General features: G+C 46.3%; 1 protein-coding gene across 3 annotated transcripts; it reads left to right on the forward strand.

Moving 5' to 3' along the window:
- The first annotated feature begins 2,856 nt into the window (after positions 1 to 2,856).
- Positions 2,857 to 27,152, forward strand: LOC119381299 (venom allergen 5-like). Of its 3 annotated transcripts, XM_049412624.1 has the most exons (6): positions 2,857 to 3,211; positions 9,144 to 9,231; positions 12,898 to 13,071; positions 14,830 to 14,945; positions 24,018 to 24,111; positions 26,939 to 27,152. In XM_049412624.1, the coding sequence occupies exons 3-6, from the start codon at positions 13,021 to 13,023 to the stop codon at positions 27,107 to 27,109; spliced, it is 432 nt and encodes a 143-aa protein (XP_049268581.1). In that variant the 5' UTR covers positions 2,857 to 3,211; positions 9,144 to 9,231; positions 12,898 to 13,020; the 3' UTR covers positions 27,110 to 27,152. The 3 variants fall into 3 exon arrangements, 2 of the variants coding, with proteins under 2 accessions (XP_049268581.1, XP_049268580.1); XM_049412623.1 differs by lacking the exon at positions 9,144 to 9,231; XR_007415156.1 differs by lacking the exons at positions 9,144 to 9,231; positions 24,018 to 24,111.
- The last annotated feature ends 55 nt before the right edge of the window (positions 27,153 to 27,207 follow it).

A 27,207-nucleotide genomic window follows, 5' to 3' on the forward strand; every position in this document is an offset into this window, starting at 1 on the left:
CTAATATATCTGGGGTTTTAACGTCCCAAACCACGTATGATTATGAGAGACGCCGTAGTGGAGGGCTCCGGAAATTTCGACCAGCTGGTGTTCTTTAACGGCACCTAAATCTAGTACACGGCCTCTACCATTTCGCCTCCATCGAAATGCGACCGCCGCGGCCGGGATCGAACCCGCGACTTCGGGTCAGCGCCGAGCACCGAACCGCTATACCACCGCGGCGGACCGCCCAGTATATAACTCAGAGCGCAGAAGTGCTCTGTTATTTATTTTCTAGGTTCTATAATCCATTATTTTAGAGCAAATCAAAGCTAACGCAGTGTTTATAACTTCCCTTACGTGACGTCATGATAAGAGAAGTAGTGCCTAAGGCGGCCGGTAGTTTCCGCACAGTCGTTGGGAGCTCAATTAAACGCGATTTCAAACGGGCGTCATTATTACAGACTGAATATTGCGCCGAAAATTTTCGCATCGGCATGTCTAATTCCTGTTAAGCAGGGAAAAATACAACGGTCAGCTTCATTCTCTTTTCACGACCACTTTATTTGTAGTTTAAATGCAGTTATCATCACTATTGTGTGGTTTGCGCAAACGTGAAGCTTTACGTACGTACGTAAAGGTTTACGTTTGGCCACTAAAAGCTTACTAAAACTCGAGTTCCGTTAAAACGTAAAGTAATCCGGTAACGGTAACGTAAAGAAGGTACGTTACCAGCTAAAAACTCCCTAATGAAACGAAACACGTTACGCATTCTCAGGATACAATTAGGCCTACTAACCTAAGTTACTGTGACACTACGCCCATTTTGTACAGACGTGAGCCGATGCTGGGCGCGAATATCGCATTTTGTCTGAAATAAAAGCAAAGCGCACAAAAAAAGACGGGACACAAGAGACAGAAGACGGCACGGGCGCTAACTGCCAACTGATTTTAGTACGAAAGAATTGTGGGAAATTACAGAGCGTACGTCAACAAGCGCACCAGCGCGCACATCGCAAAGCTAATCATCAAAATATACTGAATATTGCGGCAAAGCAATTGAAATTCCCGTCCCACAATACACTGATGTCGGCTGACGCAATCTGTGCCTTCATTTTAATGTAGAAGCCTGCAACAGTTCGTGAGCAACCGTTTCTCTGCTGCGTCCAGCACCTTGAAACCAGCAAACAAGGCACACAGCCACACACTGCACAGTGCCAGAAAGATGCGCGCCCTTATCACGTGTAAGCGTCAACTGATGCTCATGGCCGTTGTTGGACACACCTGTGAACCGTTTGGTCAATGTAGGATTTAGCACAGCTTAGCGGCAATTCAATACACCCACACGCATCCAATCCTCGTCGCGCCTATATTCTTGATTCCTCATCTGTCTTCTTTTTACCCTCACAGAGGAATAAGCGCACAAAGCGTATTCAATTCAATATGCGAATGTCACAATCGCATTTTGATTGTGACATATTCGTGTACCCCTTTATTAACTTCACTCGCGGGCTGGAGATGGTGCCTGCCAATTCTCGGTGGACCCCGGCATAAAGCACGTTCTTCTTGAAATTACCTTGTGGCGCGTGCATGACTGCATAAATGTAGAGGTTGCATACCGGTGATATCGCGAGAATTTTTTTTGTTGCGCACTGAATTACATTACAGTGACAAACCTGATTAGCCAAACAAACGCAACGATCACCTCGTGTTTTTGCTGCTTTGCTAACAAGGTAATGACTAACCTGTCGCTCCATTCTAGGTGTTTAAAATTAAAAGCTTCAGCAAGTCTACTCAACAGTTGTCACGGCTAACTTTGCTACATATGTAGATTTTGTTCCAACGGAGGCTTACCTTTACGTTTTAACCAATCATCAAGCGCGAATTGGTCATGAATAGCTCTTTCAATGACACGTACGTTAGCTAATGACAAATAAAATAGCCACCAAAATCCCTTGACTGGGAAGAGTGTTTTCTTGTGGAAACTGTCCCGGCGTTTTCACAAAACATTAAGCTGAAAATAATACTTGAAGCGGGGTTGCAATAATACCTACACACATTCTGATATAGCACTATTCGCGATAACAGCGGCGTCTCCCTTGCCTTCCATGTACAGTTTGTTTCTTTGTCGCCTTAAGGAGACTGGCTAAATCCAGAAGCGATGTTCTTCTTCGTCTTTCTCAGTGAACTCAATGCAGTGAGCAGAAACATACACGAAGCATAAACGCAGAAGACCATATGCTTGTACAATGCCTACTCCCGAACAACCTCCGCATGGCGGTACCTCAAAGAGTTAGCGCAGCGTATTCGTTATAAACTGCAGCCGGATGCCGTCGCGATTATACATTTACAGCACAAGTACTTAATGTGACGGTACGCGGAATCTGTAGTGGCGTTGATGCAACTGTTCCTTGTTGGCTGCTCTATCTAACGCTTTTAGTCTGGCGGTGCGATACACATGGCCATGGCAGAAAAAACCCCATGAGAATTACGGGATGACTTTAGGAATTTTCAGCGAGAAAACACAAACACACGAGAGATCATGCGTATACTGACTTCCATATACTTGTTTCCCAATGCTCTGCGTTAAACGCTGCGAAAATGTGGCACGTCCTCTATCCTCTGACTGAAAGCTCGCAAATGAGCATATAATCGTTTTTCGACTTCGCGACGTCTGCGTAGCCTTTGGCGCTATCGCGCACGCTCGCGTATAATCGCTGTTCATAAGAGACGGGCGTGTCTTTGTGTGAAACCAATATGACAGGTAGCTTAACAACCCTCTAACGCCATCCTGAAATTCACCATTCTATTCACGTGGCTCCGCGACTGCCTGTCGGCTCGCTGATCGACAATCGCTTAGGCCGCGCTTCACCTCAGTAAGTCTTAGTAAAACCATCGTAACAATGTTTTGCTCAAGAGAACTGCCAGGGACCGCCCTAGGTATGCATGCCACGACAAATGATAATGAAAGAATGCCTGATGAGAAAAGGCGTATTAAAATGAAGCAAAAGTAATTGCTTCGGTAGTCCAATAACGCATGCAGCTTGACATTTAAACACATGCTCTATTTTAGTATTACCCTTTAGCTTATACGCATATTTATATGTGCCAGTGCGTCATAGTGGGTATGAGCCACATGTTGAGGGGACAACTGGTGGCCTAACAGCAGCAAACATTTTCGGGTGGAGAAGAAGAAGAAGAAGAAGAAGACTGACTTTCACACAGCTGAAAGGTGAGCATTCTTTGGAATGGCGTTCTTTACGACGCGGAAAACAACAGGTGAACTTTTGGTTGCTCTGCTTTGTAGTAATACTAGCATTGCGAAAGAAATGCAGAACGTCAACCATAATGCCGTCCCATCGGCATAAACTGGTGAATACGCTTAGTGACGAATTGATGCACAGTAGTAAACTTCCCTATACCTCTCCTTTAACTCTCCTTGGCAGTTCTGAGCAATATTCACTTAAACAATAACGTATAAAACAAACATAGACTAGCAAAAGTGGCGGCGTCATCATCTATGTGTCCTGACTAACAGAAATATTTTCATATTCATGTCGTTCTGCAATGCCGTAAGTGACTCCTTGCTGCGAATATTATTTCTCCAAATGCAAAATCAAGCTCGACGACTATGCGCATTGTCGTTTAAAAATGCGCATAGACATATTATATTTTGTACAACTGTGACTAAACGTAGTTCGCCACTTGACCAAACTTTTTACAAATAATAGAAACAATCATTCCTTATGATCCTGTTAGCGCATTTCACTATGTATCACAGGCAATCAAAAGTAGTCTTTGGGAAGTCTCGCAATGTGCCATCACTCATAACATCTTTTTTTTTCTTTTTTTCACAACACCGGAACGTTTACTCCAGCATGTTTCTGCTTTGAAGTGCGCCCATAGTTACAAGGTCGATTAAACTTTTTGATGTGTTCCTAAAGGCCACTTGATTCACTGCTCGACCATCATAAGAAACTATCACTAGAAAATATTATAGCAACAAAACCATCTAACGCTCCGTGTCAGAGTTTTGAGCATTTGAACATTACGAATAGAAACCGCACACTGCGATTCAGGAACTATGAAAAATAGAAGAGAGGCCTGATTTATAAAATAAATTTAGTTCTTAGTAACACACATTTCTCGCACTCACCGTGATAAAGTACCGTTCGTTGTTTTGCCGCTTATCTTTGCGTACAAGTGGATGAGCAAACAACACACCTGCGGGTTAAAAACGCACAAACGCACACATTCCATTCCTGAACGTTTTCGCCGGTGACCGAAAAAGCAAGCGCCTACGGCGTGGTGCTCAGAGCATCTTCCTTAAGCACTATAGACTAGAGCTAAAATAAAACACACTGTACGCGTTTATATAAATCATTCCTTTATGTTGTTACTGTTCGGCGGCGCTTGTGTTCCGTAAATTTCCTGGAAATGTATGCAGTCTCACAGGCTCGAGCCAGTCTTTCATATTTTAAAAGCTGCTGTGGCACTGGACGACACTAGGATGATGAGTACCAAACATTCTGGATAGTACGGTTTTGTTTGCTATACTAAAAACGTCACAAGTGTTAGCACGTATTCCAAACAAAATGGGCACGTGGCAGCGCTCTGTGTGTCGCGGCGGCGGAAGAGCCGACGAGCCCCGATGTTCGAATAAACTCTATATCAAAGCCTATGGCGCTGGCGTCGCGCGTGGAGAGGTTGCGTAATTTTAGGGGAGTGTCAATTTGCCTTCACTTACCTGTATTATACTTCGAAATCCCCAACTAAGGAATCACATGTGAGACAAAATTTAATTGCAGTGAAAGAGTCATCTAATAGCAGACTTGGATTGATGTGGGTCGGAGTGGCGTCCTCAGTGAAGCTTCAAATAATAATCACATATTCGACATGGCAAATAAATTAGTCATTACAACAACTGCTGAGCTGCGCAGTTGCCGCCAATCCACTCAAGTGCAGATAATTTACTTTGGCACCTGAGACCTCTGCTAAACTTATCGATATAATGCACACCGCCCAATAAGTCTTTCGAATGTTTCTATAAAACAATAGCGCGTTCATACTGAATTACTAATGAGAGTTGTGGATGCTTGCTTATGTAACGCGCTAATATACGCAGTACTGTTCAACTTCAGCTCTCCGTACACCGGTACTGAATGCCTACTGACCGCCGAAGGAAAAGCCGCACGGTCATGAGAAATGTGGGCATTCCCTCATCGCTCAGTTTGTTTCTCTTCCCCGCTTTGGTTCCACTCGACACCCTGGCCATCTGCCGGCCCGAGTACCAGAATCTCCCTGGTGGTCTAGTGCACACGGCCTGCAAGCCTCCCAACCCGGACTGCATCCTTGTGAAAACTGGACTCAGCGCTTCTGACAAAGCCGAAGCGCTTAAGGCCCACAACGACCTCAGATCCCAAGTGGCACAAGGGCGACTCTCCGGGTTTCCTACGGCTACGAACATGCACCGCTTGGTACGAATTCACAGCTGTGGAGCACAGACTATGATTTTAGATGCGAAGCATCTGATGGCGGAGTTCAAACCGGTGGTGGTGGTGGTGGTGTGCGGCGTGACCACCCTTACTGCGCATGCGCGAACCCTCTCCATACACCTCCTCTTCCACTACCCCCTCTCCTACTTTCTCCGTCTCCCCTTCCCCTCCCCCTCTCTCACTTCCCCCTCTCCCCTTCCCCATTGCCCTCTCCTCATGGTCCCCTTTAGCGGAGAGGGCGTAATTTTTTTGTCACATCGGCATGGAATGATCATTTTCTACAATCAGAAGTACGATCTAATGGGAGTATTGTAGCCTATTGCGTGAAATTACAAGTTTGGTGCTTGTATACTTTGCCGGCTATTAAATGCGCTATTTTAACAAGACATTTTATTCTGGAATACTAGTAACATCCTGTTGTACTTATGAGCACTGCTAATGTACGCATTGTTCGGCTCTAAAAAAACTTGGCTGAGGTTTCACTCTTTAAACCTTGTTACCACGAGCGAAATATCACGACCGACATGCTATGCACACAGTGTTTCATTAAAGGCCACTTAAACCACCCGAGACGATGGCGTACTCCTCTCCGTGACTCCCCCTATCCCCCCGCGGGCATCGTGATGTTATATCGCGAATGGAGGCTGTCTATTGTGCAAAGAAGAACATGTTTGTCTGCTAGCAGGTAGGCGCGGTCCATGCTCTTCCTCCTCGCACGGTGAGGAGGGGAACTCGGTGAGGTGGAGAGACGAGCCGACAAACCGAGCGCAGCGAAGAAAAGAGGGAAACGAACGAGGACCGCGTTGCAATTATCAAACGCGCAAAACTCCGCGAACGTTCGCTGTAAACTCGTGCACAACTGCAACGCCAGAAATAAATTTCCATCTCTGGCCGGTTAAGAGGCTCTTTAAACCTTCTTCTGATCACGCGCTATCGCAGGAGCGAAGCTCCGACTGCGTTCAGCTGCGAAGCCTCTCCGCAACACATCACGGGGCGTCACGCCATGCCTGCCACACTTACACTCCGGTAGCTCAAGGTCATTGCGACACGTATAATTACTTTAATAGACATGGCGCAGCAGGCCTTTCGCTTTGAAAAAAGTTGGAAACCTCTAGCAATGAGCCCACACCGCCATAAGCTCACACATATCAACTCTCGATGAGGGTTTTAATTGTTGTTCTTCGCTCATACCATGCACATCAAAGATTAGGGTATTAACAATACTTAAAAAGAAATATCCACTAAATATCAAAGTTCAGTATTCCTGCAAAACCCAGCAGGCTGCTTTAATAATAATGTCGCCAATCTGTAATAGTACTCATTGTTGAAAACAGCCGCCTTCTATCACATCGAAATGGTACCCAAGATCTCTTGTGTGTGACAACGCCACATTAGGTGCGTTATTCTCAGGAGAGGAGAATGGTTAGACTCGGTGTTGTGCTTTGGCACCTGGTTTTTTGCGAGGTGCACAGGGCATCTCCATAGCGCCACGCCACAATCGCTCTCGGAAGCATGTGTTATCAGCGCCATTATCTGCGCAACGCCCTCGCTTGCGTTCGAACTTCTCTGTAATCACAATAAAAATAATGTATAAAAATAATTAATAATATTGTTAGATTTTGCGTTCAAAAAGAACGATATCATTATGATGCAGAGAGGCAATCCGAATTTAAGCCACTTGAGGCTTTTTAACGTGCACCTAAATCTAAGCGGGCGCTGGTTCATTGCATCTCGCCGCCATCAAAATACGCCCGCCGTGGCACGGAATCGAGAGCTTAACAGTGCGACACCTCACCTGCTATGCTACTGTGGCGGGAACGTATAGAAAAAATGAATAAAATTGGAGAAAAAAAGAAACATTTATGGTAGCATGCTTCAATACAGCTTTTAGAAGTTCACTGTCCCACACACAGCGCTGAACCAGTGCCCTCTATAGAGAATCCAAGCTTAAGTTTGGGCGCGACGCTCGCGCGGCTGAGCTATGCGTCACTGGGGGCAGACGCTGCCAACAAGGGCGGTTTGTCGCCGGATTTGCCAGCGGCGGCGGCAAGGACACGTGCTTGTATGCACTCCTCATTCGGCCCAAAGCACTGCTGGTCAGTAATAGTTACATTGTGGCACACCACAGATGCAATTTGGGAGTTCTCTGCGCGCGCTGAAGCGGGGGCGGCAGTGTTGTGGCCGTGGATGCCCCCAGTTGCGATACGAACAGAGCCCCCCGCTCGACGTTGCTTTGGAATGCTATAGATAGCAGACTTGTGAACTCTGGTATATGACATCACCGCGCTTTCACAATAAGACATGACCACTTTCGTTACGCAGGGGTAGCTTTGATTAACACGAGGTGATCAGCCTTGGTGCATTGAAATGCTATCAAGGAGGCGCTGTGTGCGATCCATGTCCCCCGCTCTCTCTCTCACCCCCATTTTGTTTAGCCATAGTAGAATGTACATGAACAGGGGGAGTCCACGGAACGAGTTTCGAAAAGTGAAGCCCAAACAGGGTCAGTCCACTTGTGGCGCTGCGATCGGTAGTCTCTAATGTGTCGTCGTTTAAGCAGTGCGCGCGGCTCCGCCGAAGTGGTGCAGGGGTAGAATACTCGCTTCCCCACTGAAAAGGCCCGGGTTCGAATCGCAGCTGTAGATGGTGTGTTTTTATTCTCAGTGTCACCTTTTATAGTTGTATTGGTTTTCCTTTGTTTCTTAAAACTAGCTTCAGTTGCTACGCGTTGCTTCAACAAGTAACGCAAAATGTGAAGTAAAATAGAAGAAATTTTACAGGGAGCGTAGTTATTGGCAGTGCCACCGCCCGGGATTCAACAAAAATGTAAAGTATGTTCACTGAGATTTTAGCCAATACGAGAGTGGAAACGAGATTTCTCAGTTTACGTTACTTTTTGTAGCAATACGTAGCGACAGAAGCTAGTTTTAAGAAACAAAGGAAACCCAATACAGCTATAAAAGGCGGTACCAAGAATAAAAACCCACTATCTACAGCTGCGATTCGAACAGGGGTCTTTTGAGTGCGAAGCGGGCATTCTACCCCTGCACCACTTTGGCGGAGCCGCGCGCAACTCTTAAACGACGACACATTATAGACTACCGATGGTAGCGCCCCTAGCGGATTGATCCTCTTAGGGCTTCACTCTCTGTACATTGGTGCTGAGGGCGTTCCGGGCACTCCCCTGTTCTAGTACAGCCTAGTCATAGTTAGCTAGTTCTGCGTAGCTTTAGCTGCTGCATGCACGTGCTGACCTTGGCGGACGTTGGTGCGCCCTTGCTCTTTCATCGCACTGGAAGTGCGTGGTGTGCGGCGCTGGCACCACAGGATGGGCTCTTTGCTGGCTATGGCTTTAATTCGACTTTTTCCTTTGGCAGTCGCAACAGACAAGAAGGGCTCGGGTATCCTTGCATTTTTGTAAGGCTTTTTTATTATCACTGGTATTTTACTCCACGATATGAAAACAAATAAAGCAATGCATTTTATTCGCATCAAGACGTTTCTGTAGAAGTGAATACACTAAGTGGGATTTTACATTTCGGCTCAAGCCTAAAAAATTACTGCGATGTTGAATCAGCAATTGTATTAGCCATTCGAATAAATAATACTAATATGGGCGAATGTAGCGACAACGCTTGATGAATCTTTTGTCGGCATGTTTTACCGCAGGAATGGGACGACGAGCTAGCAGAGGTGGCCCAGGCTTTCGCCGACCAATGCAAAGGCCAACCTGATAAACAGGAACAAAGAATTACCAGTAAGTTTCGAATGCTTAAGCTTCTCTTGAAATCGCAGTGTTGTTTTCGTAAGGGTAGGACATTAACACAGCTTTCCTGCTGAGTTTTATTTCCATGCAAGCTTATACTGGCTCAAATGGAAAGTTAAAAAACAGCGATCGTAATAGGAAGCTAGATAAATGTGCATAAGTACATGAAATTTCGTGGGCAGAGCCCTACAATCGGTGTATCTATTTATGCTTACTTAATTTTGTGCGCTGCATATTAAATTGTCATATAGCATACGGAATCACATTAAATTGAGCCGGGCGGGGTCTGTAAAACTCTCCTTCTCTGTGCGGAACACTGTATTTTCTGCGTAGCAGTGAAATAAGCTGAATAGGATCGCATCTTTTTTTTTTTTCTTTCACCGATGTGCATGGAGAAACAACGATGCATAGTTATCCTGTCTGTGAATGGTTATAAGGTTCGCAAAAGAGATGCACGAATACAACTTGTGCACTGGATTGCTGGCTGTTCAAGTCGGCGTCTCGCATGAGGAGAGGTTTCGCGTCCTGAATTATGTAGGCTCAGTTGAGGAAAAAGAAACAAGGCTGATCCCCCTTTTATAGGAATCGGTTTAACACGAAAATGAAACGTGTCTTCACAGGGGTAGCTGAGCGTTTATTGTGCATTGTTTCCTCACAAGGGCAAAAGAATGAATGCTTTAGCAGCAAACTGTAATGTCATGCAAAGAACGGCAAGCAGCTCGAAGCTTCCAGTGCGCTCTAAAGCGGAAAGGACGCACGAAAATGACATATACAGCGCGAGCGCGAACAAACAACTGTCACAATTGTTACTTATTTATTTGTGAGCAACGCGCTCGTTTCGGAAACGTGGCCACTGTAGCGAGCGAAGTGACATTCGTGTTCTCTGTAACGTCAACGGAAACTTGCGGTGAAAGCACAAAAGGTACAAACCACCCCCATCACGAGATAAGCACGCGCGCACAAGAGACAGGCCCTGTAGAGGCGCGCTCGCATCGCAACGCGCGGGGCGACGACCTTTAAAGCGCGCCCTCTGTCGCTCTTCGCGCCATGTCGGTAGTGATAACAATAACACACAGAAGCCACCGATCTCTGATTACCGCCAACGGTGAATGGTGTATATAGATAGCTCGCCGTTAGTAAGCTGCGGATAGTACCCTTTGTGGCCGAGTGGTACGCTTTGTATGCTTTGCAGATAGTACTCTTGCAGAAGCGCAGATAGTACGCTTTGTCGCCGCGGGCTGCGGAGCGAGGGCTCGTACGTTCGACTCCCGGCAACGGAATTTTTCTTCTAGCTTTATTCTTTGCGATCTGTTAGTGTATATTTTCAACGTCATATCCTTCACGAAAATACGTCAGTGGAGCCATGGTGGACGCCGGCATAAAACGCTTTCGTGCTAAAAATTGAGATCTTGATAATTGCCAAAGTTAGATTACAACATTTTGGTATACAACACCCCTTTGGGGAGCGAGCTGCTCAATTTTGCTTCGTGTTCATCTGTTCCGGTGCACTGAGCGAGAGCGCCTGAGAGACAGGGATGGTTGTCGTCCCAACGTACTTTATATTTCCAAACACAATACATGAGTCCGAATTCCTTGAGTAACCACCTAAATCAGCGATACCTTATAAGAGGCGCCAGGTATATACTTTAAAGAGGACTCAGAATACGATGTATTTAAGGAGATAAGAACCCATTGGAATATTACACAAAACAAAAATTGCAACATTAGAGAGAAAACGAGACCGATGAAATACCATGTCTACGGCCTAGGTGGCCCGGCAGTGTGTATGCAGTTGCAAGTACAATATTATGAAACCTGAACGTCTAATACCCTTCGGGGAGAATGACAGCGGTAACGCTGCAAGAGTTCAAATTGTGTCGCAAGCCAGTACATGCACTCGTCTCTGCGTTGCCGCATATGCCTTGTAGGAGAGTCATATGCACAACACACCATTAAAATCAATAACGTACTGTTCGGTGCAACAATTGGTGCAACTGCATTCACAATTTCGTACCCTGCTTTGCCAACTACCCGAAGGGTCAACCGTCTGGACGACATAGGACCAGTGCGACCACTCCGTATTCGCTAATGCGGCCTTCACGAGCCAATATTGACAGACTTCGAAGCTACGTCGCAGCGTGGCTCAGGCCTTCGACCACTACGACACAGCCAATGTCGCCATTCAGAACTTTCTGTATTATTTACACTAGACGAGCCATGGTATGGCCAAGACGAACCACCAATGTGCGGATAATGGTGCCCACCAGACTTCTTCGGGAGCTTGGCTTGCAGTGTGAATGACTGTATGGAGAGTAACACCGGGGCTCGGGCGCTCGCGCTGGGGCGAAGAGGAATACGAGCATAACAAATCGATGGCCTATGCAACATGTGCTCTCTCTGTTTCTCGATATCAATAATGACTCGCATATCTCTGTAAGACCACAAATGTGAGGATGACAGCGGAAGCTAATTACGGTCAAGCTGCGATAATTCCTATCTCTTCATTTTCATCGTTTAAGTTGCGCTAAGAGCACGCAGGCAATATAGACGAAAAAAGAGAACACACGACGTTTAGCGCAAACTACCAACTCCGTTCTGTTCTGTCGTCCATGAAGTGTCAAAGTCTACATCGCACAAATTTAACGATGAGTGAACACCAACTAGCCAGCCTTGTAGTACCATGAAATGCTCGATGTCGTTTTATTCTATGTGCCCCGCCACGGTGGTCTAGTGGTTATGGCGCTCGACTGCTGACCCGAAGGTCGCGGGATCGAATCCCGGCCGCGGCGGCTGCATTTTCGATGGAGGCGAAAATGTTTGAGGCCCGTGTACTTAGATTTAGGTGCACGTTAAAGAACCCCAGGTGGTCGAAATTTCCGGAGCCCTCCACTACGGCGTCTCTCATAATCATAGTGTGGTTTTGGGACGTTAAACCCCAGATATTATTAGTTTTATTCTATGTGTGTCAAAGTCGCAGCCACAATGCTTAATTTTACGAGAACTTAACTAATCATCAAAGTGTCTTCATTTAGTGCATAGTGTATCATTTGCAAAGTGCGGGAAATGATTTCTCCGGGTTTTAGAGATTCCAGGGAATCCCTGCATCATCAAAAACAACAACTAACTTCGTGAGATGAAGCAGCGGATGAGCATTGTTAGCAAACACTCAGCGTAATTCTCGTATATCGTGGCCCATTGTTGCCCTGTGTGCATACAAGTTAGAAATTACTGATTATAACTTTACGACGAAAAAATCCGTAAACAGGGGCGGGTGCTAGAGCCGACATTTTGTCAAGTGAACTTGTCTTCCCCAAGGCTAGAATTGATTTTGTAGTAAAAATTTGTTCTTCATAAAATTCTCAGGACTTGATTGCATCCCATCATATTTACTGCGACATTACGTAAATGTGCGTAAAACTAGAAACTCGATAGCCTTAGGTTTACGACTTCCATTCTTCAATTCAAAATGAAGAATAATACGACCTACTAAGCACTATTTTATGTTTCCTAAAAGGCAAAGAACGAACAATAGTTCTAAAATTATTGCATTTGCCCAAAAGAAGGTCCCACTGCTTTATGCCGCGCTATTTTCTTACTAGTATTATCATTGCACAGCTTCATTTTAAAATATTGTTGTTTTTTCTCCGAATGTTGCAGCTAAGTTCCAAAATGTGGGTCAGAACTTTGCCCACAACTTGGAGTCGACGAATGATCCAGTTGCAGGCAGCGCGAGTCACGTGAAGGAGTGGTTTGATCAATACAAGGACTTCAATCCGGGCAATGTGGATTCTTTCAGCGTTACGGGAGGTCGATGTTACTGATTTTACGCAGGTTGGTGTTATGTTCTGTACTGGTGACGAAGCACTATATTTGAAATATGTCGCGATATGTGTACTTTCCTATGATAAAATTTGCCTCTACAGTAGGCTGCAGTAGGTGTAGGCAATTTGCCGCTACGGTAGGCGTAGTAAAATGACACAAATTCGATTGCGCTTTCTATACATCTCACAACTCATCAACATCGCTGATCGACAATTTCGCATCATCATCATCATTTATTAACCCTTCAAGGCCCATTTTGGGGCATTGTTGTTGGGCATCCCAAATGTTACACGGCACCAACCGCTATAGCTAACAGAGGTTCTCATGTCTTAGTTGATGTCTTACTTGATGTTTTACTGCCTTACTCCACGAATGGACATTCTATTGTAGCAGACTATATTGGCACGTTCCTTCCGACTGCGGCCTATAACCGTCCGTAAGGCAGCTGTCACACAATTTCGCGATATGCAAGCTCCTGCACATAAGAATAATATACACACAGATGTACGTCCTATTAGTGAGCGTTCTATATTGTGAGTTCCATGACTTTAAGCAATCTTTAGATTTTCCTACCATAAGCCTTCCATATCACAACTGTTGGGCTTCCTGTGGTACTCTGCACCCCTTGTTGCTGTTATGCTGGTGTTAACGTATTTGGATCCGATATCTGGTTCCTACACATTAGGCGCTTCCAGGACTACCTACGTACACTTAAGAGCGACACCATGTCACATCATCGTACAGAAAGGTGTCCAGCTTCAATACAGCACTTAGTGCTTTCTGCAGCATCTTGGTGCTTTGCTTTGCATAAAGATGAATTTCCAAATGTATGGGGCTAAAAAATTGACCGATGATCATGTTACTCTCTAATGCGAAACTAGAGCGTAGTTGTACTCGTGTTTTCAATTCGCGGTGTCTGGTTCGCGGCGGTGATGAGTTGCTGTTTCAGCGGTGAGAAATACCTAGCTGCGTCCCTCATTATTTAGAAACAACTGGCGAAAAGTGATTCAGGCGCGTCCGCTTTATTACATGACTCGTCGATGTTTCGAAAATTATAGCGTGGCTTCCAGAAAATGCCACAAAATTCGTGCCACGCATACAATGAATTTACAAATACAGTGGCGCCGTATCGGCGGCAGAGGTAGCGATCAACGTTTATTTTGGGGGCGCTTATTACAGGGTCCTCCTCACCCTTTCTACAACATTTAAATGAACCGCGCTAATGGTCGCGTCCGCTCCATACCGTGTCACTATTCTCTCAGCGCTTCGCGTTGGCTTTCATTTATCACTGTGCTCGATCTATCGGTGACGACGGAAGAAGAACGCTGGAACAGGTGCTTAGGAGCTTCGCTCTAAAAGTAAAATGAAGTCCGCTTCAGCTGAGGACGCTTTAAAGTTAAAGTTTCAGCTTCTTTGAATCTGAATGCCTTTTTCTTTTTTTTCTTCGCTGTGAGCCTTATTCAATCCCTAATATTTACACGGAAGAGCCGCCGTACGGCGGCTGCACTGAAGAGGAGATGGAAGATGACGTGGTTTCGATTACCAGACAGAGAGTGCCGTGACAACCTTTGCTAAAATATATTAGACTTGTGATTAAGCTATACTAGCTATTATATTGAGCTGATTAACAGAATTTACCAAAAAAAAAGTTGCCAGTCATTCGAGGGCACCTTATATTGCTTGTAAGAACAGAGATTGCCTGAAAAGTCATATGCGGAACTTCGTGTGACCTACTTTCTTATTTTCATTTATATTACGTAACTGCAGGTGGCATGGGCAGAAACAAGCTACCTAGGCTGTGGTTACGCACACTACAAGGCTCGGCAGAACCCGGACCCACACTTTCCTTTTCAAAAGATATTCGCTTGCCACTATGCACCAGGGTACGTCACGAAACTTGCAGTATATTTTCTCGCTTTGCTTTCGTGAAGATGTACTTTATTTTTGCTGAGATTGGTTAGGCTAGCCTCATTAGGTTATATTTGCAGTGGCGAGCACTGTACTTTTCAATGGGCAAAGAGTAGAAGCGCAGCGAGTGTCAAGCACTGGCTGATTCTCTTGGGCCTTAACTATTTCTTGTAGCTCCGCTTTTGGATCTTGTAAATAAGCAGCATTTCGAACGTCTTTTTACAAGGTTTAATAATATTCCCCTTGTAAATACATCTGTTGCTAGTCCTTCGAGTCTGTATATATTCCCCGTAACAATATTATGTAATCATTTTTGGGGTTTAACGTCCCAAAACAATGATATCATTATGAGAGACGCCGTACTGGAGGACTCCGGAAATTTCGATCAACTGGGGTTCTTTAACATTCTCCTAAATCTGGGCACAAGGGCCTCAAGCATTTTCGACTTGATTGAAAATGCGGCCGCCGCGACCGGGATTCGATCCCGCGACCTGCGGGTCAGCAGTCGAGCACCATAACGACTACACCACCGTGGCGGGGTTATTTACAAGGACTGGATTGCTGGACTATACAAAATAGCCTTTGCACAGCAGTGGCAGTTGCTGTCTCGCGCCTACTGGGCCACTGGTCTTAGTCAGTGATTGGTTTCAGTTCTCTATTACGCATGGAACAATGGTCAATCTGATATTAAGAAAATAAAGGGTCATGAACCACCCCTCGGCCTTTGTGAAAAAACGCATCCGTGCGGAAACAGACACCACTGTGAATAGCTGAGCCGAAACTTGCAGGCGTGCGGGGCGAGGTGACTTTAGAAGCGGGGTGCGAATTTGCCAATTTCTCAGGTGCCTTCTTTTCATATCGACGCATGTGCTCACTCTTTCCGGAACTGCCACCGCCTGCTGTTCGGCGTCACGCAACCGACAGCATGCTATTAACCAATAGACGACATAAATTACCAGCGGAATTTGGATCAGATTCCAGCTACGGGGTGGCGCCACATACCGGCGCCTCGCTTCATAGTCTGCTGACATATTAGACAGTAACCGCAACAGAGCGCATAGGGATCAAAATAGCATAGAGTGAGTGCTTTTCTCGAGGCGCTCAACGTCACGATGCACGCTGACGTAACTTTTTCCCCCAAGCTATCTCTCCCTGTGTACGTTCCAGTGCGCTCATCCGGACGACAGAAGACAGAAAGCGCTTAAGGTGTGCGCCTAATCCTTGTAAGTCCGCTCGTTCTCGACGGATTATAGAAAGTTTTGCAGCAATCAACTCGTGAGGCAGTAAACCCCTCTGCTGAAGCCATTCGATAATTTTTTAGAAAAGTGCTTCAGGGCCCCTTTAAAAAGGCTACTTCAGCTTTTAAGGTATAAAAATGCAGTTCCGCAATTAATCACAATTATTCTTATGTGATATTGCAACCTGTTTTTTTTTTAAATAGAGCGTGTGAGACTATTATGACTTACTCAATGCTCAGCCACCGCCAACCTGACGCCGACGAAGTTCACGGCGTGCTGCGACGAGAGGTCCGGGCGAGGAGAGAGAGATCTAGAGGCGTGGAATGCCGCTGCCACTTCTCGGCTACTCATAACGCCGTTTTTCTGCAGCTGGTCACCGACCCCGCAAAAAGGGGGGGGGGGGCGCCAGCGCGTGGTGTGCATGTCCCCCCCCCCCCCTTGCCCCCCTAAGAGCAACCTTATTCAAAACACTGCGCATAAGCCCGCCGCCTACCTGCCTCCCCTCCTCCCCTCCCCCCCCCCCCCCAGTAAAAAAAAAAAATCCTGGCGCCGGCCCTGCCCTCAAGGCTGGCCCGGAAAGCCAAATTCACATTCGCGTTGCGGTGTGCCCCCGCGCTTGCCTGCCGACCGGGTTTGGTCCAGGCAGAAGAGCGGCCCGCTGCAATATCACCCTTCTTTTCGTTGTTCTTTCAAAGCTATCATGAGAAATTTGCAGCCCAATTGATCTGTTTCATTTGGGTGCTGAGTGTTACGTTTTGGACTAAGCGTATTCGCTCTAATGCAACAATTGAGTGACCGGAAGCATATGTACTTTGTTAAACAGGTCAATTCGCTGCAGTGGTCTGTGTTGTAGTGGCGTCCACAATACATTGGAGAGGTAAGAATCCGGCCAGGCCATGTGATATACCTGTTTGTACAGGCTGTTTCGTTGTAGAGGCGTTCGTTGTAGCGGCGTTTTACTGTATCTAGCATGATTTATTATCAAGTAAATATAGTGGCAAATATCCCTCTTAGGGGGGCGCAATGTAGCGATGAAGTTCGAAGTAGTATTTTGAAATTATTGTTTTCTTAATGAACATATGTAACATCTGTATCACATATCTGCTCAATTTACTAATGACAGGACACAAAATATTACTGTACTAATATTCAATCTGAGGAACCCGAAATCGGGGACCACGGGTATATTTTCTCCCCCTGGGTTATTTAACTGGCACCTGAATCTAATTACACCGGTGTTATTACACTCCCCGCTCACCGAATTGCATCTGCCGTGACCGGGACTAGAAACAACATCATCTAACTTAGGAGCTAAATGAATAAGTTGAATTTTCACTTTCAGTTTTATTATATTCTCATAAGCATGAAATAAATATCATGGACAAATGTGACACGTTTCAAGGGCGAAAAAAGTATGCCTAGGAGGACTATAGTCGGCACAACCGATTTGTAGAGAAGAGAGATGATGTTGAAAAATAAAAAAAACATTGGGAGGGGCAAGCATGCAGTGTGCGCTGGTACTTCGCACAGCAAATCACTGCTAATGGGCAATGAGAGAGAGAAGAAAGATTAGACGTAGAGACCCGCAGTCTGCTTTTAGCCAACGTGCAGGCCGCGAATCTTTATTGTTCAGCCGCGGACAAGAAAAATCTCCCACAGGCACTACCTTGCATGAAGATCCTGTTCCTATATATATCGGGGTGGCAGTGAACGGTTGTGCAGTGCGAACAGCCGGTTTTTTAATTAAGGAACTCGCTAGCAGACGCTGCCTGCGTCGGCGTTGCCGCTGGCGGGCGAGGGTGCGTTCTCCTTCCTTGCGAGCTGGTAGTTCAGAGTTCATCGCAGAAACAGCGTTTCCATATTCAACGCGCGCCGTTCGCTCTCGCCACACGGCAGCGCTGAGGCGGGTTGCCCTTTCTTGCGCTCGAGCAAATGGACCGTCGCGAGAGCAGACGACCATGCACGCCGACACGCCAACCCTAAGGTGCTTCGCCTCTAAAATGTTGAAAAAATCGACGTTCACACATTTGCGTTCTAATAGAATAATCACTTGATAACTTCTTCTTAAAGATTCCTCGTCATAGCTGAAACACTGAGGTCCACTTCATTTTTAGCTTCAGTGCAATGCTACATATAATGAGAGAGAGAGAGAGAAGCTCTTTAATGAAAACAGAGAATTCTGCCGGCGTACCTAAAGGCGCCTACATGCTACTCTGCATAGGGGGGGAGTGAGGACAGAAAGGCCCTAGGAGGGCAGAAAAGGAGAAGGAGAAAAGAAGAAGATAATATGATCGTGGTATGTACATGTCACAACATAATGATGCTGATGTAAATTAAATTACAGTTTATCAATTCGATGTATGTCCTCGAGGAATCGCAACAGAAATTTTAAAATTTTACGTTGCTTATAAGGAGAAGACGTAGGTCCAAGTATATTCCCGAGGTCTAGCGGTGCTTGGGAAGTTGAGCATATTCTACTGCCGAGACAAGTTCTTTCATCTCTGTATGCTTGGCAATCTAATAAAATATGTTCTGTTGTTTTTAGAGCACCAAAGTTATCACACTATGGGTCAGTGGTCAAACCAAGGCAGCATTCACCAATAGCTACATGTGCTACATATAATGGTGACTTATGTGCCGTTCTGTCTGAATGACTGGGAAATTTACCCATTCAACAAAGTCGCACTCATTCGCGTTTTTTAGGCCTACCGAAATACAAAAACGCACCTTGCGTTCAAGCTTGACGAACAACCGAGTGTTGGCTGACGTACAGGCATTGTCGTTTCAATGCTTTCACTTATTGAGATAACGCTTACATGGACGCTGTCTGCGCGTTTTAGTCGTTGCGGTCGCGTTGACGCTGCCGAAAGGTTGTTCTTTTTTTTTACTGCGATAGAAATATACGGACACCACAGATATTGCGATATATACAGATGGTGCGACGGGTTAAAGGTCGTCGCCACACTCGTGATGCACGCGCTCCACTAACCACGCGCGCTTGCGCTTATCTCGTGATGGGGGCGGTTTGGTATCCTTATGCTTTCACCGGAAAGCTTGCGTTGAAGTTACAGAGTGCCCGAATGTCACTTCGCTCGCTGCAGCGGCCGCGTTTGCGAAAGGAGAGCGCTGCTCAACACAAAGAACAACAGAACAACTGTGACAGCTGTCAGTTCGCGGTCGACCTTTATATACCTGCGGGTTCGTTTTGTGCGCCCCCTCTGTTTGTGGAGGGCTGTAAGTGTCAAGATGTGAACGTTGCTATTCCGAACCTCTCATGCATGTGTCCTTTTCGTGCATCCTTTATGCTTGAGCAGCGCACTGCACGTTTGGAGCTGCTTGCCGTTCTTTGCGTGACATTCGCATTGATTGGTTTCTATCGCATTAATTGCTTCGCCCTTGCGGCGAAACCGTGACTTTTTTGACCAAGTTCATAAGCATCAAACAGCGCGTCGTGTCTTGTATGTGCGAGAGAAACCGTGTGAGTGCAGCTGACGATCCAGACTCAAGCTCAGAGGAAGCGGACGCGCCAGCTTTCGTCGGACGAAAGGCAAAGTAGACGGGGGTGAAGGGGTGCATGGCTCCGGCAAAAACTCCGCACTTTGCTCGGCCGCTTTATCTAGTCAGGGATTAAATACGGTCGATACGTTTGTATACATGCAGTACTCTCGCCGTTGTGGTTGCGATGCTGTGGTAGAAACACGAAGAACGCGTGGCTCGCCACAGCGGCATCGTTTCCTCGTGCCGGCGCTTCGTTGACTTAGGTAGGTTGGATTCTAACGAGATGGCTGCTAGCCTCACTTCGTAAAACATTCCAACTTCCTGCTATCGAATTCATTGCTCTGACCTGGTGGCGAAGCTGATTTTTGCAGCGTTAGAACAGTGGCCTAGCCGAGCCAGTTTCGCGAGGCTCCTCAAGAGCCGTGCTCCGCATGCGCGAGGATCAGTGATGTCACACAGCTGGCGCATCGGCGCTGGCACCTCCCGCGCACTCCGCCGCTGCCTCACGCGACACGCTGCCGCCAGAGGAGTGACCTCGTAGCCCATGTAGACGTAGTAGCGCCGGCGCGCGCGCAGCTATTCGTCTTCGCTGTGCAGTCGCCCTCTGACACTGCGCTGGAGCCGCTTGATAGCGCCTCTGACTGGCGTTTGCCAGTGTGGTATAGCCATGGAGAAGGAGAGCGCAAATGCTACTCAACGGCGCGGAAGAGCGGAGAAGCTTAACTCATCGGATCCCGAAGTAGTCTGGCAAAATAAATAAACATGTGCCACATAATATGATACCATGTGTGTGTCATTGCAGCAGCAGTAAGCATAATAATCAGCTAATCCCTGACAATCAGGAAAGCTAAGAACAAAAAGCTGAACCTTTGCTAACGCTACGTTATCCTGGCAATGCCGAGCTAAGCAACTGCAACATTTTTTTTTTGGGGGGGGGGGGGGGGGGCGCTTTCGCTGCTACAAACGTGTTTGCCTATAAATAATAATGACTTAAGTTAGTCTAATCAAATAAAATAAAGCTTCACGTTCGGAAACTGTGAAGCGATTATGAGGCGCAATGTGGTGGCGTACACCTGTTTATTGTTTAGACTTTATGCTTCTGTTCTCTGAGTTTTTATCTAAGCACAAGGTTGTTTTCACATGTGGGCCCATGGAAACGCAGTTGCCTTGACCGAGGATTCAACTGACGCGCCAATAATCAGTAGCGAAAGCACAAAACTGCTAAACCACCATGACGGGTGGCTCAAGTTGGTTGTACGTGCCATTGTACACGCCTTCACGTGACGCTCACCGTGCCGAATCATAAATATTGAAGCATCTCTTGGTATCTGCGCTGTCGTGACAGTCGCGCTTGGATTACCATGTCCGCGAGGGTCATTTGCAAATGCACCATGAGGGATCAAAAATGTTGGAGAATTTTAAGTTGGGCGTGCGCAGCACCTCTCCAGAGGCAGGCTGTGGGCCATGTCCAGTGCAGCCCGACATTGATGCTCGCTCCTCCGGTACTAACATTGTGTTTTGCAGGGCATCCTTATAAAATGGATACTTACTATACAGCTGTTCTACGAATGCAGGCGAAAAATGCACATATATAACTAGCGACCCCATTACATATTATTTGCTCGATGTGGACGCGAAGAAATTGTGTGCACTTAAAGTACAAGGCCTGAATGAGCCCTTTATGTACAGGTTGCGAAATATTACCGGTTGCGTTCACGTGTCGTCTTTCAGCGATAACATTCAGGATGCTTTGCGTGGATTGCACATAGGTTGCGAACGAACCATTTTGCTGTTGGTTCGCGCCTTTAGCAAAATATTCCTTTCCAGTAGCGCCCATTTAAAGGTACACTAAAGGGAAACAATGAACTGATTTAGATTGATAAAGTGTGCTCGGAGAACTCTTGTGTAGTTTATTTCACCACCATAGGTTTATTGTTAGACGAGAAAACCAAGTTCAAAGTTTCATTTTTAAATTTCGCGCCGAACTTTGTAATTCGTGACGTAAAAGGTTTCAAAGAGCATTTAACGTATTTTGGCCCACTGGCTCGACAAAATTTCCACAAACTCGTTATGTCAATTCTCTGGCCCCCTCAGAGGACAATGTACTTCGATTTAACCGATTAGGAACTACGTAGGCACAAGCAGGCGCCGTCAAAAATATGTGACGTCACGGCAAATGGTGCGGGAATTCCAAAGTGGCGTCGCCACCTGTATTTTCTCGCTTATTAAGCGTCTTCTTGCAGCAAGCGTGGTGTTTTTGGTATCGTGGAGGACTACTCTACTAATGCGAGAAAATCGTTTTGCTCTTTAGTGTCCCTTTAAAATCACAGCAAAAGTAAATAGAATGCTTGTGAAATGCGTTATTAACATATTAGTAAACATAATCACCAGCATATTCTGCGTGGAGAGCTGGCCGAAGGTTTCTCCTTTTGATCCTCATGTTACCCTTCTGTGAATCCGCCTCTTTCATTTTCCTGTGCAGCCCTCTGCCATTTTGGTAGGGTTTGGTAGGGGCCGGGACATTCGGTATCGCCTGAAGCAAAGCCTCCGAGATGATGAGATGTTTCGCGACATTTCCGCTAGGGGAGAGCACATGCGCGGGGGCGTCGCGAAGAAAGGGTGTTATCACCAGTTAAAGCGTTGACGGCGTTTGTGTACACGTATTGTCTTTAAGCGAGAGTTTTCACCGCGGCGGAGACATTCTGTAATTAATTTCTTCTTATGACATAGATAAACAGCATCCGAACTTCAACGTCAAAAGAAGGTGGAATATTGTGCTCGAAGGGAACAGGAGGACAGGTGCGTAACTTCTGGAGTCACTTCTTGCAAGCGGCTGATGAAACGAGAAGTACTACGTACGAAAGCTGAGTCTATATTTCAGTTTTGTGAGATAAAATGCTGCATGACAGCCAGCACATCCCCTTTATTGTTTATCACTTTCGTCCCCGTAAATACCGTGTTTTAGCATAAGCTACCTGGAAGCAGTTTTCAGAAGTGTGTTTCGCGTACAGCAAGACAATCCAAATGACGGCGCAAAGGTCGAGAAGACAAGCGCTTTGTTCTCATTTCTAGCTGCTTTGTCTTGTGTTCTACAGTACAACGAAGTGGAACCATAACTATACTAAATACCAGGTCAAATGCCGTACTTCAGAACAGTGCAACGATTAGATCGCTTTACTGAAACATTAAACAAATTTTGTATGACCTATCATTGAATGCATATGTGCCATTTAAATAAGTTTCATGATTTCGCTCAGCGTATTGTAAGGTTATATTCATGTGTGGTTTTTGGTTGTTATTAGGGTGCTTTGATGACGTCAGTTGACTCAGTGTTGAGAAATCTGATTGCATTCGAATCACGGTATCCAGCTCTGCCCTGTCGTTTGCCTTCCGAAAGTGTCCGTGTTGACAAAGTACGCTACGCGCAAGGGTTATTGGCAGCGCGGCAATGCACGCGAGGCGACAAGTTATCCTACGTTTTGTGCTCTTCTGATACACTGATCTGAAACGCAGCCGGCTGTTTGGTTGTCAAAAGACAGTTCCTGTTTTCTGCAAGATTGTACTGTATTCTGTCTGCTAGGATCCTCAGCATTAAAGCGATCATACAATCGGTCTATATTATTCTGCACAGTGCTAGCTATTTGTCTTGGACTTCATCTTGTAAAGTCAGTGGTGCCGCAGTATGCAATGACGGTGACAAACGCGCACATAATGCATTCGCCCAAATGGAACGCGTCGTGAGAGCTGGTTCAAGAGGGCACTTAAATATATTGTACGGCTCCTCCAAACAGAGGGGTTAACACATTGCGTCAGAGAGGACATTTGCTAGCTTCACCCCGTAGGCACAAGTCATGAATCCCGGTGGCATCGGGTGAAGCTTCTGTGCGAAGCTTGCGCTAAACAGATGAGAAAGAAATTTGATACCGCCGCACCAGTGACATGAAGTCCGGTATAAGCACGTAGCATAGAACCCCAGGCAAATTATGTAGCCACGAGGCTCATTGCTACGCGCAGACCTCACTTTCATCTGAGTTACTTGCCACGTGGCACTACTACTTAGTAGTTTTATGTAGCAGCATCATTCGCTCGATAAGCGTGAGGTGCAAAATTTCTCACTCTGAGAAACAAAGCCGGTTTGTAAGACGCTGATGGTGTCACTCACTCGCTAAGCAGGCTTGTGGCATGCACGTCAGCTGGCATGTATATGTTCACGAGAAAATTTACGTAACGCTGAGGCTGTTTTCTAACACCACGTGCTTGCAGGACTGCTCTACACAATTCGTTTGCCTTCATTTATCTCTTGACCTACAGTGGAAACATTAATGGAGCGTCCATGTACAAGCGAGGTGCGACTTGCAGCGCGTGCCCAGATGGAACTACCTGTGATTCTGCCAGTGGTCTCTGCGTAAGTTTTGCGAAGAACGCGCTACATATCTTGGCTGAACGGCAGACACCACTCCCTTGCAGAAATCAGCCTCGACGCGTAATTTTTTTTTTCGAATGCCTAAAACTTTTTACATGGTCACACAAGTCGATCTGTGAGAAACCCAGAAACACTGTAAGCCGCTAACCACATAACCAACTCCTTTGCCCGCCTCCCTGTACAACGCTTATTATCGTTTTCATTATTAAACCGGTAATGATAAGAGAGATAATTTTGTGCAGCAAAAAGTTACAACATATGTACGCAGCACATTAGCCAAGCGTTCATAGCCTGACTTAGAATGACTGTGGCATCCTCAGAGGCGATGAATGATCTCCTGTACATTTCAAATTATAATATACCATGCGGTAATCCAGAATAAAAAGTGAAAAAGGGAACTCAGTTGTGATGTTAAACGCGGCGTACATGTCTAGAAAAACGCGGGTGATCCCTCCGTCACAGGAATCGGTATAACACGAAAAAAAAACGTGTCTTTACAGAAGTAGTTGAATGTTTACTCTACGTTGATATAAGAGAGCTTGCACAATGTATATTGGTGTTGGCAGCTATCGCGCCGTTTAACGTGGATGCACCCAAGTTGACTCTTGGGGGCACATCTCCGTCCCAACGACTGACGTCCATTATCAACGATTAAACAAACCTTTGTGGTAGCTGTGATAGTTAACGGTGAGAGGGTAATTAGAGAAAGCAGTGTGACAGCCAGAAGCATAGGCGTGTGCAGGGCTCCCCATCAGGGGGGGGGGGGGCGAAGCTTCATCGCGGGGTCCCCCCACCCTACTGAGACAATGTATGGGTAGATTTGGCGCCCCCCCCCTTAGGTGACTAGAAGGGTCAATATAGGGGGCAGATTTTGCGCCCCCGTCTAAGGTGATTAGGAGAGGCGGCCGCCCCCTTGCCCCTCTGTGCGCACGCCTATGGCCAGAAGAGCGTCGGCTAAGGTCGCCATCCCGCGGCATGTTAAAGAGTATACAGAACACCACGCCCAGACTAGAGGGAAACGCAATGCGTGTCGTGTCTCCCCTCTAGCCCGGCTGCAATTTTTCTCGGAGGGAGCGTAAGCGGGGAGCGTAACGTGTCGCAGAGATATTTTAGTATGGATGGATGCTATGAGTGAGGCCGAGGCTTGCGCTAAGGTCGCCACCTCGCGGTTTGTTAAGGCACTGACATAATTGCACTTCTATTAGAAACGCACCGAATCGGACGGACACGTAGCAACGACCCGCTGAAAGTGCTAATCGCGAAGGCTGCGGTCATGATGCATCACTTACTTGGCTGCTTCCACACGGCGACCCCACCACGCCGACCAACATCACTATGAAAGGAAAGTGTCAGATATAAAAGGCGCGTTTGTAAAGTAACCAGAGTGTGGGACGGTGGCGCAGTGGATACGAACCGAGAGGACGTGGGTTCGACTAGCGTTGATGGAACTTGTTTTCCAAGTTTTTATTTGCCATGTGATCGTGTAACTTTTTTCGACGGCATTTCCGAGACGCAAATACACCACTGATGTCTTCGCGGACCCCGGCATAAATCCCTTGTTAAAATGTGTTAAAAATGTTTTATTGCACACGCAATATATGAACACTCTGGGAGCGTACTGCCGTTGCCGTCGCCATAGGAATTGGTGCCTGTGCCGCTGCGATGTTCCTCATAAAGTCGAAATTCATTGCGCGTCGTATGATCGATGTGCGAGTGAAAGCGTACGAGCGCAGACGACTAACGCTTATCTAGCGGAGAGAAAACCATATTTCATCGCTCCAAATGCCACCAGGGCGGTAGTGCGGCTGCATAGCTCCGCGATTTCGTCAGCCTGACGGGCATCGCGTGCGCTAATGTTTAGAAACTTCAGCAAATGGCATATTCCTTTGTACTTGCTGGTCTCAACACTCGGTTTGCGATGAAATGGTAGACAGCGTGAAGGTCGCTTTGCTCGCTGCAGCGGTCGTGTTTACTTATACCGACGTATTTTCGAGTTACCCTAGGTTGGGCGTGTAGGAGTTAGCCGCTAGCCTTATATCGAATAACATTCGAATTTGTTGCTATCGTATTATTTGCTTCGACCTTACTGGCAAAGCTGATTTTTATGGGAATGAATTGTAGAATTAAGTCGTACCACTCCGCTCTGCATGCGCTGATGAATATTTCGAGACACTTTCAGATAAAAAAGCACAGGAAGTATCTGCGCTGTTGTGCTTGCTGGGTTCACTATTGTAGCATTGCTACAGCAAGTGATAGCAGCCAAGTGAGAGTTCATCACCGTTTCCCAATGCGCAAGCATCAAGGAGCATATCATTTGAACAGTAAGCTAAGATTAACTGCTCGTCACATGGTTGATAAAACTAGGAAACTAAGTTGGTGTTGTTATCTAATACATTGTCATGCTTAATAATGCTTGTCGTTACGGGCCCAAGCGCGTTGGTCTATTTTCATAGCTGTTCTTGTATCCTGGACCTTGGAGCCATAGAAACGCAAGGCAGCATCTTAGTGTGCAAGTGAAAGTGACCGCGCGAAGTAAGAACGCTTTAAAAAGTAATTGCACGTCCGTAAACATGTGCCACGTTTCACAGCATTGCATATTTATTAAAAACTGTAGCCTGCTAGTTTGATATAAAATGAAATGTAGCAGTTTTGTAATGTACTTACACAAACACGCACAGTCAAGGCAGCTTGATCTTTCTAAATTTTCGACTACTCTGAAAGTTCATGTACAACATGCTTGGCTTCCAAGTACATTCGAACTACTTATAGTTCAATAGCGAAATATTCATCGTGCGAATTGTTTCTGCAGCACACACCTGGCGCGTCGGACGGGAACGGAAAATCGGAGAGCAGCGGCGGCAGCGGGACACTATGGATAATACTGGCGTGTGGCCTCCTGGGTATTCTCGCTGCTACTGGTGTAGCCATTGGATATTTGTACGCGAACTCAGGCACTGCCGCTTTATCTGTAACTCAGTGAGAACGTTCCTGTCTTACTATCTGCTACAAGATTCAGGAGCCTAGCGGACTGTTATACATCTATAGTAACGTGTATTTGTTATTCCTGTGGTTCGGCCT

The sequence above is a fragment of the Rhipicephalus sanguineus genome, chromosome 2 (genome assembly GCF_013339695.2).
Source record: "Rhipicephalus sanguineus isolate Rsan-2018 chromosome 2, BIME_Rsan_1.4, whole genome shotgun sequence".
NCBI lineage: Eukaryota > Metazoa > Arthropoda > Arachnida > Ixodida > Ixodidae > Rhipicephalus > Rhipicephalus sanguineus.